This window comes from Gobio gobio (assembly GCF_949357685.1).
Source record: "Gobio gobio genome assembly, chromosome: 10".
NCBI classification, from domain to species: Eukaryota; Metazoa; Chordata; class Actinopteri; order Cypriniformes; family Gobionidae; genus Gobio; species Gobio gobio.
The window spans coordinates 6,671,295-6,690,001 of NC_137116.1; the positions used below are offsets into that span (position 1 = coordinate 6,671,295).

The 18,707-nt window shown below is 37.9% G+C and overlaps 1 protein-coding gene across 1 annotated transcript; it reads right to left on the minus strand.

Annotated features, from left to right (window-relative positions):
• Positions 1-3,843: 3,843 nt before the first annotated feature.
• LOC307132490 (gamma-glutamyl hydrolase) lies at positions 3,844-16,984 on the minus strand. The gene is made up of 9 exons (XM_079826844.1): positions 16,778-16,984; positions 16,541-16,655; positions 15,118-15,168; positions 14,701-14,785; positions 14,367-14,505; positions 7,129-7,235; positions 6,958-7,051; positions 6,740-6,877; positions 3,844-6,647 (listed from the first exon to the last, which is right to left on the minus strand). Exons 1-9 carry the CDS (start codon positions 16,875-16,877, stop codon positions 6,529-6,531), a joined length of 948 nt encoding a protein of 315 aa, XP_079682970.1. The 5' UTR covers positions 16,878-16,984; the 3' UTR covers positions 3,844-6,528.
• Between the last annotated feature and the right edge of the window lie 1,723 nt (positions 16,985-18,707).

Genomic DNA, 18,707 nt, shown 5'->3' on the forward strand with positions numbered 1-18,707 from the left:
CCTGCTCACACGTCTTCATAGCGACCCGAGGCAGTAAATACAGTCTCATTCACGACGTTCCACTCATATTCTGCCGTTCGCACGCGTTTATGTCCGATGCGCATCAGAAAACGTCCTCCGTTTTACATCTGATCGCGTGTCGTGGCTGATTTTGGCATCCATTGAGAACTAAACAAGAGCGCATTAAAGTCCCTCCCAGCCGGAGTGATGGGCACCAAATTGAGCCAATCTTCTTCAGCACACATCTCCACTGTCATCTGTGACTCACTTATGAAGACATAAACAAGTCGATTTTAGACATAATATATCATGACACGTTTAATGTTATGCATTGCAGTTTAAATGAAATGTAGGCTATAAGTAATTTGAATAGAAATAGCAGCGTAATTACAAACGACAAAATGATTAGCCTACACAAACTAGATTTTCTGGCGTTTGCAAGACTCATTAGCTAACAAAAATATGTTCGTAAATGTTTTGCTAACGTTCCCATTATGTCATGAAAACGTTATAAATCTTAATGTTCAAAACGACCCGATTTTTAAAATATTTTAAAAACGTTTTCTTGCTAACGCGACCGTTAAAGAAACATTCCATTTTATTACATTATTTGAACGGACCCTTTTCACAGACCTGCGAAGTTAAAATTTATAACAATATGCTTTGTATTAGCCTATTACCTTTGCATATATAAAAAAAGTTAAACCTAACGAGTTAAAGGTACAATATGTAAGATTTTCCAAAAAACACTAGAACAATGTTGCTTGTGTGCTTTCATTTCATCTCAAATGTTTCCAAGAGTGTTTAAATCCAGAGAAATAAGCAATTTTAACCAGGACACAGACTGTCGCCTAATGACATCATACACCCGCATTACCTTCAATTTCCGGTTTTATTTTTGTAGAAACCATGGAAACACCAAAGGCGCTTTAATATGTGTGTTTTATTAGACAGGTGAGCAACTGTTTGGATCATTCATCGACAGAAAACTAATTATTGTTATACAGCTCAACATAATTAGTCTTATTGATTAAATCTGGTTTTCTTGATTTGCCGCGAGTACCATCGATCTAGCTCACTGCAGTGTGAACAAGTGTGAGCAGCCGTCTGTCACAGATCCACCATGTCTGCACTACACTTCCCAGCACCCTCTTTGATTCTCACCTGTATGCACTTCGTTATCACCTGCACCTCATCACTGCAGGCAGTAGAACAGCACTGCGTTACTCCACATACACATGAGCGGAAGCGGCGACTATGGCATAATAAAAGCTCCGCCCAATCAAGCTAAGACGTCATCATGCGTTTCTAAGGGCTCTTTCACACCTACCTTGTTTGGTCCGGATTTTCGGACTTTTCAGTTTGGTCCTAACCAAAATTACAGGTGTGAAACCTCCCCCGTACCACGGTCCGGACTAAACAGACGAAATTTGGTCCGACGAAAAGAGGTCAAAGGTTCGGTTCGTTTCTGGTGTGAAAGCATTTTCTGTATGGTTCGTAGTCGTACTTTCAGACCATTTACAGGAAGTTCCTGTTTATGTTTAAATATTATAATGTTATTTTTAAATTCAATCTAGGCTACATTGATTATGAAAAGTGAAAAGATGCGCAATATGTCAGAAGACAGAAAGTCAGAAATGATTTTGAACGAAATTTTTTATGATTTTGCTTAGAAAGCCTTTCTTTAATGTGAATTTCGTTTTGTATAAATTATATCTTAATTTTAATCAACGTTTAATCAGATAATTGCCTGGATTTAATAAATAAGAAGCAAATAGTCTATAGCAGACAATAATCGCGGGAGCGATCACATGCTTTACACATCAACTGGAGCGCGTTTCAAATAAATCGAAACTCAGTAGCTACTTGTCTCACAAACATGAGAAATATGTGTATATAAAGCTTGAAATGTCCACTTTTAAACGTAACGAATAAAAAATAGTCAAGCAATGCGCACTGTTCAACAGTGGCAACAATATGCGTCCGTTCATTCATTCTTGTCAAAGACGCTGACGTCAGACGCACGTCCGTTTACAAACCAATCAATGTCCAGATGCAGCCCACATAGATGATGACGAGTGGACGCAAGTGCGTCATGTAAAGTTCTTTAGTCCGCTCACATAATTGCAATGTGAAACCAAACCAAAACTAACCGAATGTATAAAATGTATCAAAACATGAACTTCGGTTCGGACCTTGGTGCAGACTTTCAGGTGTGAAAACGCCCTACAGTGGCTGTGAGGAGTAACGGTCAACTTGACATCTTTCTCTCTTCTGACTTTTTCCTTTTTGAAAATTGTGAAAACCCTGTTGTGGAGTTTTTCTTTTGCTATTTGAGCAAATGGAAACACAAAAAATATATTTAATGTAACCGCGCTATAAAAGTTTACCCAACTATGACGACTTCCGCTTCTGAGAAACCCGGAAATGTGAAAAGGGGCAAATTGTAGCATTAAAAACATGCCAGATGATCGTCCAACTAAAACATTTAGGGAAAAAAGCAATGTATATATATAATGTTTTAATGCTAATGTTTCGAGAACATTATAAAAGACCAGATAACGTTACTGGAAGAAAGTTTGTACATTGTTCAGAACGTTAACTGAAGTTCTAACCTGTTAACTGGGATTATCTTGGTCAAAAGTATGGGTTTACAGTGCAGCCACCTTCATGCCTGGTTCTGACAGGGGCCCCTAGGGGCCGACAAATGGCCTCAGTACTCTCTAAAGAGCCCACCCTTATGGCTCACAATATGGTGGTACTGAGATATAGGAGCTCCTAAACTGCCCCAAGTAAATAGAGTCCACCATGCATGTCTCTTCAAGATCCTGGTGCTGAGGGGCCCCTAAGGGCCTCGATACACAATACCCACCCCATTTATTTATAATGTTGTGGTTGCCAATATAAGGGCACAAGGTTCATTTCTTAGCATGTAGGAATAACACATTTACACATAATGTATTTAAAAAATACATACATTAAAGGGTTAGTTCTCCCAAAAATTCCAAACAGTCGTTCCAAACCGTAAGACTTTTGCTCATCTTCAGAACACAAATTAAGATATTTTTGATTCTCTCCAGCAATTTAATGAACACTTTCAAGGTCCAGAAAGGAAGTAAAGACATCATGAAAATAGTCATGTGACTCCAGTGGTTCAACCTTAATGTTATGAAGCCAAGAGAATACTTTTTGTGCGCCAAAACAAAATTAGCGACTTTATATTATATTTATATTTATAATATCTTCTCTTCCACGTCATTCCTCCTACGCTGTTGACATTGTATACAGTGTAAGCTACTAGCCGGACTCCTTCTTTATGTATCGACGTGACGTAATGACGCAAAGACATGCTTGAATTTCCTGAGGAAATCCCCCATACCACTCAAATTATAACACATTATTACAAGTTTACCGTTGTGAATGGGGCTAAGGGAAGGAGATAGTTTTGAATACTGGCTTGTTGTGTACTTGCTTAAAAATTTATTTTGGATCATTTGGATAAAAAAAAAAAACAGCTTTAAATTACATTAAACTGACTTAAAAAATTTATTTGAATCTTGTAAAACTTGAAGTTGAAAATTGCTTAACTTATTTTGATGAGATAAAGCAATGTAAAAACATTTGTTATCATAACTTATTGATCATATAATGCAAACTCCACACAGAGACAAGTGTGGGTATCTGCAGGTTGGAGTAATGGGTGTGACGAAAGGTCTTTATCTGTCAGGGTGTGGGGTAGGGTTAGGGGTGAGTTTCTGTTTTATAAATTCACCTTTCGACACGCCCATTACTCCGACCTGCAGCTACACCTGTCTGCAAAGAAAGGGACCTCGAACTCGAACTGGAGACCCAGTGGGTAGACCTTGTTGATGTTTATTCATGTGTAATTTTGGTTGCATTTATGTGTACTTACAGTGTACTTTCCTAAGAAAGTACTGGTAATGTAAGGTAACTGCATGGGTTAAGGTTAGGTTCAGGGTTAGAACCTAGTTATTCACTGGAAAAAAAAAGATGTTTACTGCTTGTTCAAATTGCTTAGTTAAAATGAGCTAAAGCAACACAATTGCTATACATTTTGTCCTAACTTAATTTGATTGTGTTCAATCCACTTAAATATAAGTCAAATTGAAGTTTACTTAATCCGTTTGTGTTGAGATTACATTAATGATTTGTGTTGCTTTAACTGAAACTGGGCTGGGCTGGTTAGTTAGTTCCCAACATGCTTTGCATATGGCTAAATCAAGAGAGAGTAAATGTTGTTATTTTATATGTAAAAGTGTTATTTTATGTATTTTTGAGCAAGATGAGAAAGGGGAAAACTTGATTGTGTTTAATATTCAATAGGGCTGTGCAATATTGAAGAAAAATGTGGTATGCAATAGCTTGTTAAATAATGCGATATTCGATATGCGATACGATATTCCTTTTATTGTGCAAAATCTATTTAAATTATATTTAAAAAAAAACATTTAAGAAATGAGAATGATACCATTTATGAGTTTCACATTCTTTCTGAGAAAAGAAAGCATTGCTACAACTTCTGAAAGTGACCAGCAGGGTTTTAGCAAAAATAAATGTCCCATTTATGTAAAAAATTTATTTTAATATCAATGTAAAAAAACTAAAAATGTAATGCCAATATTTAAATACCAAAAACTCTTTTCTTGACTTCGTAATATATAGTTATATCAACCTAAAACTTAACATCAAGAACATCCAGGTAAACAAAGACACCTGAACAATTATTGGTGGACAATTATTTTTGCAATTTTAATTTATCTTTGTTATTAAAAATAAGAACTAAAAACAGCAGTCTTCACATGAATTAAATATACACTGATACATAATAAAGCTACAAAGGTTATTCAGCCAAGAGCACTAAGTGATTTTCTCTTGTTCTTTTGTTTGACAGACTGCAGCAGGTTTACTGTATTAGCATTAGCAGGTTAGTATATTAGCAGGTTTACTCTGTTAGCATTAGCAGGTTAGTGTATTAGCAGGTTTACTGTATCAGCATTAGCAGGTTAGTGTATTAGAAGGTTTACTGTATTAGCATTAGCAGGTTTACTGTATTAGCATTAGCAGGTTAGTGTATTAGCAGGTTTACTGTATTATCATTAGCAGGTTTACTGTATTAGCATTAGCAGGTTTACTGTATAAGCAGGCTGTCACTTTAAGACCTAATGCACGGATCCTATTGACACGCATTCGGTTTCCTTCCCCAACTGATATTGTTCACTTAAAGCATAAACGACTGTGTTAACATGAATACTCATCAAGAACATTTTGACATAACTGTGTATTTGACAGTTTTAGTGTGTAACAAGGCACGAAACAGAGCTGAAGGGATCACACACTTTCCGAGAAGGGGCTTGTGCGCACTTTTCAGTGTGTGTGTCAGACAGCAGACAGTGCGAGACGGCAAGAAGTTGTTTTTCGCAAGTTATTGCGTTTAATAACTCTTTTTAATGTCAAGAAAGTCACATAAGTAACAGTTGTGTGCCCAGTCAATTCTCTGCTATATGCCTCGACCTAAAACGTACACTTTTAAAATGTTGAAGCAGCCTATTAAAATCACTCAGATATTGCGTGCCCTTGCGATAAGCATATTGCGATATGAACATTTGCGATATTTCGATATATTGCGCAGCCCTAATATTCATTTATGTTGGAAATTATTTGAAGAATTTAAATCACTGGGGTTATCATTGTGAAGAGTGGAGCATTTGCTTAGGCTGTGATGGATTGATACAGCTAATGTCATAACTGCTTTGCTGAAGGAGCTTTTAATGCTTAGCATTAAAGATGCTAATGTGTGCTATAGCTAGCTTGTCAACTAGCTAGTGCAGTATTATAATTCAGTTGTGTAACAATAAAATATATGAAATTGAAGTGGATGAATGAATCTGAAATTTAATTCCTGAATCATGTCATTCACTTTGAGACCACTAGTTGGTCAAATGTATTAATTCCATGATGTTGAAGTTACATGAACAAATTATGTTTGTTTAACTTAATTGATTAATGTGGGACCGATGTACAAGATGTACATCCAACACACTTTTATTTCAGGGCAGTTATTGCAATTACTATAATAAGTACATTGTATGTACAAGGGGAACAGGACTGTAAAATAAAGTGCGGTTACACTTTATTTTAAGGTGTCATTGTTACAGTGTAATTATATATTTAAGTACTGAGTAATATTTTAACAACATTGTACTTACCTTACCAAAGGGTTAGGGGTAGGATTAGGGTTTGGTTGAGGGGTTAGTTGCATGTAATTATGCATAATTTACTGTTATTACTATGGTAACATGTAACATGTGTAACAAGGACACATGTAAAATAAAGTGTTACCTAAAGTGCTACTGTAATTTTGTCTAAGCATAAATCACAAAATAATTCAAGAAAACACTCTAAAATCTTTGTTAAAAATATATCCTTAAATATGAGGGCTGTGATTATTACAGTACATTAGTCAATCTGAAACGTCTTGAGAAGGGTTTTCTCTCTCATGTGCATCTCTCAGAAGAAATAAGTCTGTTCATATGCAGAGATGTTTGCCACATAAACAGGGTTGTAGTTGTATATGAGCGCGCGGCTCTCTTCTGCTGCGTCACTGAAGTGGTGGCTGCTTCTCCTTCCTGAAAACAGACGCATGCATTTGTTCATCCAAATTTATACAAACCAGGAACATCACAAGCAAATGAGTAAATAAGTGAGAGGCTGTAATTACCCTCATTTACAAAGAATTCAGCCATTAGGGATGAGATGCGCACAGCATTGCTGGAATGAGGAAAGTTGTAGCGAGGGTCCCACTGAAAGCGGTTGACCTCTGGGTGCCACTGGACCCCATAGAAAGGGTACGTCCTGCCTGCAGACCCATATCATTTCATCCACACTGTCTATGTCTGCTTGTATGGTGATTTGTAATGTAGAAAATATGTTTTTTACCTTCCATGGTGGAAACAAACTCAAGGCCGTTTTGTGCTATGTTTGTGGACAGCACTGAAAAGAAGCCTTTCAGTTTCTCATTACCCATGAACGCCTGAGAAAGAGTTCATCGCTCTGTGTTTGTTATTTTAATTAGAATGATTTAAATGAACATATAGGGTGTGTACGTACCTCTTTAGTCACTCCATAGTGATGGAAATTTGCAGTGAGTGGTTCCTGGGACAGGGCTTTACGGAGGTCAGGTGGAACGCTGGCAAACAAACGACTGGACAGAGCCTCTGTTAGTGGACACAAACACATTTGCAAAGTTGGTTTCAACTACATTAACATTTAAATATGAATAAAAAGTTAAAAAGAACAGCATTTCTTCAAAATATAAATATTTTCTAACAATATAAATATAACACTTTTTATCAATTTAACACATCCTTGCACATTTTAGAGTGGCCTTTTATTGTGGCCAGCCTAAAGCTTGGTACATACTTCGCAAGAACACAGAAATTTGTTCGTTTTCTCGAGGTGGCGAGAACAAAGTTCGTTCTGGCCAGGACATTCCATACTTCACGAGAAAAGCAGGTGCCGAACATTTCCGTTTCTCTGCATTAACCCCGCCCACTTTAAGTTTCTGACCAATCACACAATATTTCTCGGACACCCACAAGGAAAAAAGTTCTGCTCAGATGATGTGTCGAGAACAAGCTGCGAGAACTCCCAAACCAGGCCTGCGAGAACAAAATGACACAATTTTGTTCTCACAGCCCTGTAGGGCTGCATCTAATGACTATTTTTTGGCCGATTAATCTATCGATTATTTTTCAGATTAGTCGACTAATCTAACGATTATTTTCCCAGATTAATCTGATGATTCTTTTTTTCTGATTATTTTTCAAAGAGGGTAGTGAATTTGTATATTATTTTAACATGAAATCAATGAATGATGACAATATTAATTGTATTTCAGGAAGGGTAGTGTACTTAAGCCCTTTTATAATGAAATATATGAACACAAGATGCATTTTAAACATTATGTATAAATAATGATACTATTCATCATAAAATGTATACAGAGTAGGCCTAATTAGGAAATGTTGTTTACTATAATAGGTTATTAATTACCGTAGTTGAGTATGATTTACTTATTGATTTGTGTCAATAGTAAACGAAAATGCACTTGTATTTATCTGCAAAAGGTTCACATACAGGAGCTTTCAGTATAGTGTTAATGTATAACTAGTCATCTATTTTGAAGATATACTTGTGCACTAACTAAAGCTGCCAGAATTTTTGCCCAAACTTCAAAGACACATTTAAATTATTAAAACTAGAGGATATCTTAACTTTAATGTTACTTTAATCATGTAAACTACCTATATACAGCATGTTATATTCATATATGTTTGGGACAGAGGGGAACCTGGTCGCATTTGCAGCAGATATATGCTGCCCATAATAAATCGAAGCACGAGACGTACCGGGGTCGGAGAAGAACACCGGAAAATGTGACCGAATGGACAATATTCATCTGTATTTGCAATACACACGCCACGGTTCAGCTGCGCGAGATAAACACTGGCAGTGTGAAAGCACAACGGCGCCCGCTGCTCTTGCTGCGCTGCTAGCGCGTGCAGTGTGAAACCGGCGTTGCAGAGCGAACAAAGCACAGTTTTATTCGGCTTCTGTTTAAAGTACTCCCACACTTTTAAATGTCACAGTCTGGTTTTATATGATAAATTAAAATTTTCACTATGCCCGGGAGCAGAATTTTTTTTTTTTCACTCAAGTATGTCTAATAACGAGATCTTATGTCGTTAAAACTACATATATTTTCTCCTAATAAGGAAAGTGGCGTAACTTTATAATGACTGACCCCGGTGCAACCACAAATATCATAACTATCTATAGGCCTACTGTAATTAAGATATATATTCAAGAAATTTATTAAAACAGAAAGACGCTATAGTTTCAGCCTTGCTCAAAGACTGAGGAAACTCAGTTACGCGTGTCAATCCATTCCCGACGATCTTGGTTTGCTTCTTATTTATTAAATATACAGCCAAATAGTTGATTAAACATTGATCAAAATTAAAATACAATTTATACAAAACGAAATTTATTTTAAAGAAAGACTTCCTAGAAAACACAATTCAATGAAGTGCTCAAAATCCACGTCTCAAGACATATGTGTCACATGTCTGTTCTGTTTTGGTTGTGTTTCTGATTTGTCACATGTTCCTTTGTTCTCTTTCCCGCCATTTCTGTGTTTCCCTGATCACCCATTAGTTCATTCATCCCAGCTGTGTCTCGTTCATCATCTCGTTTCTGTTCTCTATTTAAGTTCCTCCCTGTTCATTCACTCCTTGTCTGGTCTCCGTTATGCCGTTATGTTAAGTACCTGTATTATCCATTATGTAAGTTGTATATTTTGCCTGCCTTAGTTTAATGTGAATTAAAATCCGTCTGAATCTGCATCCTCTGTGTCCTCTGCCTGATCCTGGTACACCAGCTCGTAACAATATGCGCATCTGATTATGTGCCTTACTCATGCTGCTCACTTTTCATAATCAACATATGAAATTAAAAGATTAAAATATTTAGACATAGCCTAACTATATGAAACTAAATAGGCTTCGTCGTCTTTTTGATGGATTTTTTTCGTTATTCCAGCGGAAACTCACAATACTCTGTCATTTTTAGCCATACAGATAAGTGCAAGACATAATTATAAACAGTAAACTGTCTACTTTTATTTGTGTACACTCAATAACAGCAAAGGCCGTGGACTCAGGGAGCGGATTATTCTGCACTCCAAACGCTGTCTTCATTTCAAAAATATATTTTGTTTATTAAACGCAAAGTTTTTCATTTCAAAAGCATTTCTAAATTCAGTTTACATTTCCAACAAACGAAATTCCAAGCCAAAATAACGAAGTGGTAAAAAAAACCTTTGAGTTACACCATCAAAATCAAACTTTTCGCTCGTCTCTGTATGTGGCAATGCGTCACAATAACCTGGCGTATGTAAAAGTCGATCATTCTTTACAGATTATGGTATGTTTGGACAGAAGACGAGACAGAGTTCTTTATTAAACTCATAAAAAACAATAGAATATAAAATGCCACAATTTATCATAACACCTCATCTGTGCCGCTCAAGTATAAGGTGCTTTCCTTGCCATCAGTGCTTGGATAACACGCACGTCTCTTACCAAAAATAATAATGGCGTGCGGTGGCTGGGATATACATAAACCTAACAACATACGTAGCATGATTTTCGGAATGATTTATCACGAGAGGAAAAAAATTGTTTTAGTCGCATAACATCAGTAGATGGAAACGATGTCATTTCGCAATTTTTTTTATCGACTTTTAGAAAATATCGCAAAAGTTTTGCGCAAATCTGTAATGGTAACGCAGCTATAGACTCCACCCTGAAATTGCCTCATCGACACAACATCCTCAATAAACCCGTCTCCGGCGTGATGACTCCAATCTTACAAATATTCCGATCTAATATGACCTCTGACCTGTAATGTTGCCAGGATCATAATCATATACTGTTTGTTCGTTGGCCAGAGGAGAACTGGCACCCCGACTGAGCCTGGTTTCTCCCAAGGTTTATTTTTCTCCATTATGCCACCTGATGGAGTTTTGGTTCCTTGCCACTGTCGCCTTTGGCTTGGCTTGCTCAGTTGGGGACACTAAATTTTCAAATAAATATTCAAATAAAATATTACTGATCTGCCTGCATTGTCACTGTATGATCATTGAAATGAGCTGGATGACATCACCGTTTTCTCCAGAGCGGCTGTACAGCAGAATCAAATTCTGTTATTTTCCTGTTTAACACTGAGAAGCTGCTTTGAAACAATCGGCATTGTAAAAAGCATTATATAAATAAAGGTGACTTGTACGGAGCCCCTAAAGGGACCTTTGCAAAAAATAAAAATATACAGACTATCGCGTGCGCACGAGAAACTTATCGCGTGGGCACGGGAAACTTATCGCGTGTGCACAAGCATTTCGATCGTCTATGCCATGTGACAGTGATGTCTATGACATTTGTAATACATTTACATTTTATGCATTTGGCAGACGCTTTTTATCCAGAGCGACTTTTACAGAGACAATCCCCCTGGAGCAACGTAGAGTAAAGTGCCTTGCTCAAGGACACACTGGTGGTGACCGCTGGGATCGAACCAGCAACCTTCTGCGTATCAGTTCCATGGTTTAACCCACTGGACCACCATCTCATAATACTGATATGACAGACGCACGCTTTGAGCTTCCAAAGGACTCGTATCAAGCAATATACTTGCATCTAGAGATTAGATCGGGCTCAAAAAATCAAGCCCGACCCTACCCGAGCCCGTGCACGTTGTGTCCGAGCCTGGCCCGTCACGACACATTAACTGTAATTATGACCCTGAGCCCGATTCAACCCGACCATTTTTTAATACGTGGGCGTTCTGAGAACAAGCCTGTAATGACCGAAGCGGACGGGTGTGATGCTCAGCTCAAAAATCTGCTCTATGCAGGCGCGCGCTCATGAACAGTTCACTGGTAAAACAACGCTCGCTCAAATCCCGCTCAGACATGACATGCATCTGTACTAAAGGCCTACTTGTTGTAGCCATTAAACAATGTATTTTGTTTAATATTTATGTTTAAATATTATAATGTTATTTTTAAATTTCATCTGACTATGAAAAGTGCAAAGATGCGAGTGGGTCAAATTATTTTGGTGGTTATTATATTTTGTTTAATATTAAGTTTGGTTTTGTATGAAGCCCTTCTTTAAAATGAATTTCGCTTTGTATAAATTGTATCTTAATTTTAATCAAGGTTTCGTCAGCCAATTGCTTGGATTTAATAAATAGCATAGAGTAATGGCAGATTATAAGGGTGAGATGAAGTCGCGCGGGAGCGATCACATGCATTGCCCATGAGCTGGAGTGCGCCTCATAAATAAACGAAACTCAGAAGGCTATTGCCTCACAGACATGAGAAATATGTGTATAGAAATCTTGAAATGTCTACTTTTCTTTAACTTCTAGTTAAGAAAAGAAATAGACTAGTTAAGCAATGCGTTTCTGAATGCTGCGCTTCATCACTGCGTGTGCTGTGAGTTTAACACGCATTTTTACACTAATCCTGACTTGTGCAACTTTGAACACATTTGTTTCTTAGTTGTAGTATTACTTTGCTAAAAAAAATTCTGATTATGGCATAGCTTTCTGCCCACCCAATTAGGCTAATACAGTACTGATAACAAAAAACACAAACGATCAAGGGACATCACTGTCGCATGGCATAGACGAATGAAATGTGCATTCTGTCTTGCACAGGTGTAGGTCTCCTGTGTCATCATTTGCCTGAGAACTAGGGATTGACCGATATGGATTTTTTAGTGCCGATGCCGATACCGATTTTTTTTTTCATCAGCCTTAGCCGATGACCGATATGGGCTGCCGATTTTCTTGAGCCGATATTGCTTTTGCTCCCTCAATTTACATCATAAAAATGACACAATGGTCATGATGATAGCAATTTAAAATTTAAATTTGAAAAAAGGAACATTTATTGAACAAAACAAAAAATATATTTAACAAATAGTAAAAACAGGTGAGGTAGAACAAGAAAAAAAAAAAAGAGTTCAGTGGTGAAAATAAATATTTAAGCATAAATAAAATAATTACACTATTTGCACGCAGTATCAACAAGCAAGCAGCATAAAGTGCACACTGACTGTACTATACTTAATTTTAAAACTATTTACAACCTAGTCATTTAATGGTTACATTCTAAAAAATGTTGGGTTAAAAATAACCCAAGTTGGGTTGAATATGCACTAACCCAGCAATTGGGTTGTTTTGACCCAGCGGTTGGATTAAATGTGTGCTTAAAACAGCCCAATTGCTAGGTTAAAACAACCCAATCGCTGGGTTAGTCAATTTTCAACCCAATTTTTAACCCAGCATTTTTTAGAGTGTAGGTGCACTTAACTTAATCTCTTGTAGAGCAACACCAGGGGTAATTCAGGAAAAAATCTCCCAATGCTCCATGTGAAACTTCAGTCTTTCGACCTTTTACCATTGTGTCAATTCTCAATTGATTTTGATTAATATGTGCGAGGGAGGGAGAGCAAGACAGTTTGAAGACAGTTTGAGCTGCCTGTGGACGCCTGTCTGTAAATAATGCAGGGGAAAAAATATCGCAGCCTTATATCGGCCGATGCCGATACACGTAAAAATGGCAAATATCGGCCCGATATATCGGCCGGCCGATATATCGGTCTAACACTACTGAGAACAGCACAAAAACAACCCGAGTCTGGTCGTTAATTTCCTTCATTTAAGTTCATAAGACCATGCTAAAGAACCAGGAAAACTACTGAAATAAAGAAGACAGCGCCATTTTATTAACAGCTAATAGTTCAAGAGACACGAGGAGCATCTCACATTCAAACCGTAAATTAGAAGGCAGATAAGTTTCTCATGCACGTTTCTCGTGCGCACGCGAAAGTCTGTATATATATATATATATATTTTTTTTTTTGCAAAGGTCCCTTTAGGGCAGGACTGTCCAAAGTCGGTCCTGGAGGGCCAATGTCCTGCAGAGTTTAGCTCCAACTTGCCTCAACACACCTGCCTAGAAGTTTCTAGTATGCCAAATAAGACCTTGATTCAGGTGTGATTAATTGGGGTTGGAGCTAAACTTTGCAGGACAGTGGCCCTCCAGGATCAGGATTGGACACCCCTGCTTTAGGGGCTCTGTAGACTTAACTTGACATGAGGGTGAGTAATTAATGACAGAATTTTCAGTTTTGGGTGAACTAACCCTTTAAGGCGGGCGTTTCCCCCACTCTATATTGCAGACAGAAATGAGATCATTTATAATAAACATGCTGAAACAATAAAAACATAAATTAAAGGGGCTATATGCGTTTTTCTGAAATTTAAACTCGCGACTGACACCTGTGGCCAAAAAACAGAACTGCACTCATTTTCTTCTCGCTCTCGCAGCGGTGGTGACGTCACATCCGCAGACAGCGCGGGAAAAGACGACCCGCCAGAAAATAGGAAAAATAGGATACAGGCTTATAGGTGCACCCACTGTGAGCGGACAAGGTGTCAGTATGCTCATCAGGAGATGTTTGAGTCATAAATGGTAAAATAAAAAGGCTATTGTTACGTTTATTTTGGGGAAAAAGTTGCATATAGCCCCTTTAAGATAATGTTGCACAATTAAAATGAAAGATAACGCAGCCTCTGTTACGTTACCGAAGTTACGTTTGGGCCACAAAAGCGCGCATGCGCAGTAACGTTTGTTTAAGTTGTTGCCGTTGAATCCGTCTATATCTTTATCATGCTATGTGAGAATTGGCCTTACGACTACAGTGTCTGAGTACCTGAGGTGAGGTTGAGTGGATAAGCGACATTCTCTGCTGTCGTCTTACTCAACAGGTTTTCTCCGGCCACCAGCGCAGTGAGCAGCTGAAATCCCAGGCATGTTCCCCAGATGGGAAAGTACTCGCCCTCATCATGTGCCTGAGAACAGCACAAAAACAACCCGAGTCTGGTCGTTAATTTCCTTCATTTAAGTTCATAAGACGATGGTAAAGAACCAGGAAAACTACTGACATAAAGAAGACAGTGCCATTTTATTAACAACTAATAGTTCAAGAGACACGAGGAGCATCTCACATTCACGTACAGACACGCCATATACTGTAGTTCACCCACCTTAAGGGCAAGTCTGAAGTAAATCCCAGCAGTGTGAGCAAAGTCAGATGTCACGATATTCACAGAGCCTCCGATGAGAATAAGACTAATTGACAGACAGATGGAAAAAGTTACGCTTTTGTATTCGCTTTTCTGTAAGCTTCGTTCAGACATGGTGAGATGTGTCAGACTGTATTTAGGGCATAAAATTAGGTCTGCACAGATACACATTCAGAACCTATTATAAAGTGGTAGAATAGGTGAGATCTAGGCTACTGCAATCATGTATTCATCCTTTTCTAGATGCATCTAATGGCCTAAATCATGTATGAATAATACTTCAGGAAAAACGTCATCATAACAATGAGGAACTCATGGGTCTGAAAGCCTCATTCTGAGATTAGTTTGAGAATACTGTGTGAAAGTTGCAGGGCATACCCATTTATTGACTTGAAGATTTTTTCATGTTCTGCAAAACTCTGGTTTAGCCTGTAACACAACATGTATGTTTATTAGTATGATTGTTTAAATAACACATTTTGGACACTGGTTTGCTGATTTCTCAGTGTTCTAATTGTTTTAATGTACAGTTTTCATTATTGATTTACACTGATCAGGCATAATATTATAACGACGCACCCGGCCATCCACGGGATGTAAAAGAAAACGTGATTCATCAGACCAGGCCACCTTCTTCCATTGCTCCGTGATCCAGTTCTGATGCTCACATGCCCACTGTTGGTGCTTTCGAGGGTGGACAGGGGTCAGCATGGGCACCCTGACTGGCCTGCAGCTATGCAGCCCATACGCAACAAACTATGATGGACTGTGTATTCTGACACCTTTCTATCAGAACTAGCATTAATTTCTTGAGCAATTTGAGCTACTGTTTCACCACTGTTCCTTCCTTGGACCACTTTTGGTAGATACTGACCACTGCAGACCAGGAACACCCCACAAAAGCTGCAGTTTTGGAGATGATCTGACCCAGTCGTCTAGCCATCACAATTTGGCCCTTGTCAAACTCGCTCAAATCCTTACGCTTGCCCATTTTTCCTGCTTCTAACACTTTGAGGACAAAATTTTCACTTGCTGCCTAATATATCCCACCCACTAACAGGTGCCGTAGATAAACAGTGTTATCCACTTCAACTGTCATAATGTTATGCCTGATTGTAACGCCGCACCGTTTTGTATTCATATTTGATATATTACCAAAGTATTATTTGATTTTATTATTCTGACTAAATAATGAACATAAATGGCATGGGAACCCTAGAGAAAAAGAGATGGCTTAATTGTATTGAATGTAGGCTACACTTGTACTGTAATTCAAATCTTAAAAGTATATATATATATATATATATATATATATATATATATATATATATATATATATATATATATATATATATATATATATATATATATTTAAACCTGTAATCGCAGATAATAGAATGTTGCTAAAATAAAAGGCCACTTTCAAAAAAAGTATGTTTTAATAATCTTTTGTCATGCTTTAAAGAAGTGCACTTATTGTGTTAATTAATAAATAGGCCTACTTGATTATAAATGATAAACTAGTGTTTTATGCAATATTACATTTATTTATTTATTTATTCGACAATACACTTAACCATATTTAAAAAACAACAGAATTATGAAATTACATATAAAGACATAGTACTTAGGTCGGAAAACACACTTTTAAGTTCAACTATAGTTGCATTTAACATTAAAACTTTTATTAAACACTCTTAAAAGTATGCAAAAGTGTAGTTCTTTTTCACACTGGAACACCTTACATAATAAACTGAATTCGAATCAATGAATTGGTTTTTATATTAAGAACTAGCCTTACCTAATTGGCACAACTCTAGCTCCCCCGGACTCGATGTACTTCACATACGATGAAGGGATGTAGGTCTTTCCAAATATTTTGAAAGCCTCATTGTCAACCTCTTGCGTCAGAATCCCTATAGACCAAGTTTAAATGTTACGACCACAATTAGCAAAACAAGAAATTAAGGTGATGCTATGAAATCACATTTTGTGTCAAATGCTATATTTGACATATAGTATAAAGACTGAGTTTTACCGATGATCGGTCTGTTGTTCTCAGGCACGTTTTTCTGTTTTAAAGGAGCCGCGCGGCACAGCACGAGAACGCACGCGCACGCGAGCGCGCTGAAGACCATTCTCACTGCAGTGCACTCGGACCCGGTTGCGACCTGAAGCCAGATGACCGTGTGTGTGCTCGACCAGCTGCATAATCTGTTTCATATTGTGTGCGAAAATGAAAGTTAGAGGTTAGTCATGAGATGGGCGTGGTTTGTACTTTTGTATCTAGAGGAAGCAACACAAATGAAGGTTTACACAAAAATAGCTCACACGGTGTTTGGGAAAACACTTTTGGGCGAGTTCGAGAAATACTTCTCCACACACTAGACCAGAAGTTCCTGAAAGTTTTAGGAACTTGTATTTTCCTAAAAGTTCTCACAACAAGTGTTACCACGAACTCATGCAACGACAGCAACAATCTTGAGCTTTATTAGTTTACGGTCTCCACATGAATCCTGTGAACTTGAATGAACAGGTGCTGGAATTTGCACTTCTTCAGGAGTCAGGACGTTGTTTTCCTTCTGCACAACGTTGACTTGCCATTGTCATCTGATTCACAATACCATATACCAATGCACCTGCATATTTAAAGTCCACATGAAATCAAAACGGACCAGGTCCGGGCAGTGGCGGCGTTTCACAAAAACCTTGGGTAGGCCTATGGCATGATTCCTCCTGGCCATACAACAACTACCTTCCCAAATCATATTATATCTAAACAACATACAAAGTATGACAATGATGAGCATATTATTTAAAGGGTTACTAGCATGGGCGTCGGAACCATTGTATGTGGGTGGAACAAGACCCACCCACTTTTTACGATCAATGATATTGGACCCACTCACTTTTATCGTCTCTAACATTTAGCACATGTCTGTTTACCTACCCCTAATCGATACACACTTATTATTAAACACATAATAGACACTTTATTTCCACTTTTCTAATATTTTCTTAATTTGTATTGAAAATAAATGCCTTTCCGATTTGATATGTGATGGGAAAACGGAGAAGATAGATTTCGGCGAATGCGGGACTCGAACCGCGGGTCGGTTTGTGTCAAAACTAGATGACGTGCGTCTTACCCCTACACTACTGTCGCTTTCAATGGTATGGCGATTTACGTAAATTTGTCTTTCCCACCTATACGTTTACCAAGTAAAGTGGTATATTTGTACTTAATGTAGTTGGCATCTACTCCAGTAAAAAATTTCTGAGGACCCACCCACATTTTTTTTGCTTCCGACGCCCATGGTTACTAGCAATTAGCGTTAGCAGTATCAGTAGAAACCTGGAAGTATATTCGAATGATCGTGCCCCGACCTCCTATATTGATCCTATATTCTATATTGGATCCGACAGGAACGGTGCAACACACTTATGTGAGTAAAACATGTTTTTATATGTGTTAGTATAGAGACAGAGCGACACGCGTCATAATCTGAAGACCACGCCCACCGGGGGGGAAAACAATCAAACCGTCTCCATTGACTTTGCATTGCGTGAGGCTGCCTCCTTGTCATTTCGGACTTATAACAAAAAACTGAACAATGTATAAAAGCTGATATGTGACAAAGTGTACTGCAAACAAGCTAAACAAAACCCAGAAGCAAAAACCCAGACGTTTTTATAAGCTGTTTACCCAAAAAACGAGCGTTTAAGGACAAAAAAGTGGATTCAGGCCATTGAGACAGCGCGCGACGGGTCATATTACACTGAGAACTACGGCGACTAGAGAGGAACGTAATCAGCCACTGTAAATATAATATATAAAACGGACATTTGGATATTTTACTTAACAGTGACAAAATATTTACTGCACACATAGACATATTGAGGCATACTGAGTGTCAGGATCCCAAAATTGACCCATTCTTCCTGCTGAAGCTTCACTTTGTATTGCC

Excerpts from the sequence above, each read along its gene's own strand:
- LOC307132490 (XM_079826844.1), bottom strand. The coding sequence starts at position 16,877 with ATGGTCTTCAGCGCGCTCGCGTGCGCGTGCGTTCTCGTGCTGTGCCGC. Across the intron at positions 14,786-15,117 it reads ATCTTCAAGTCAATAAATGG|TCTTATTCTCATCGGAGGCT; the intron begins GTATGCCCTGCA and ends TCTGTCAATTAG. Across the intron at positions 6,878-6,957 it reads GTTTGTTTCCACCATGGAAG|GCAGGACGTACCCTTTCTAT; the intron begins GTAAAAAACATA and ends ATGGGTCTGCAG.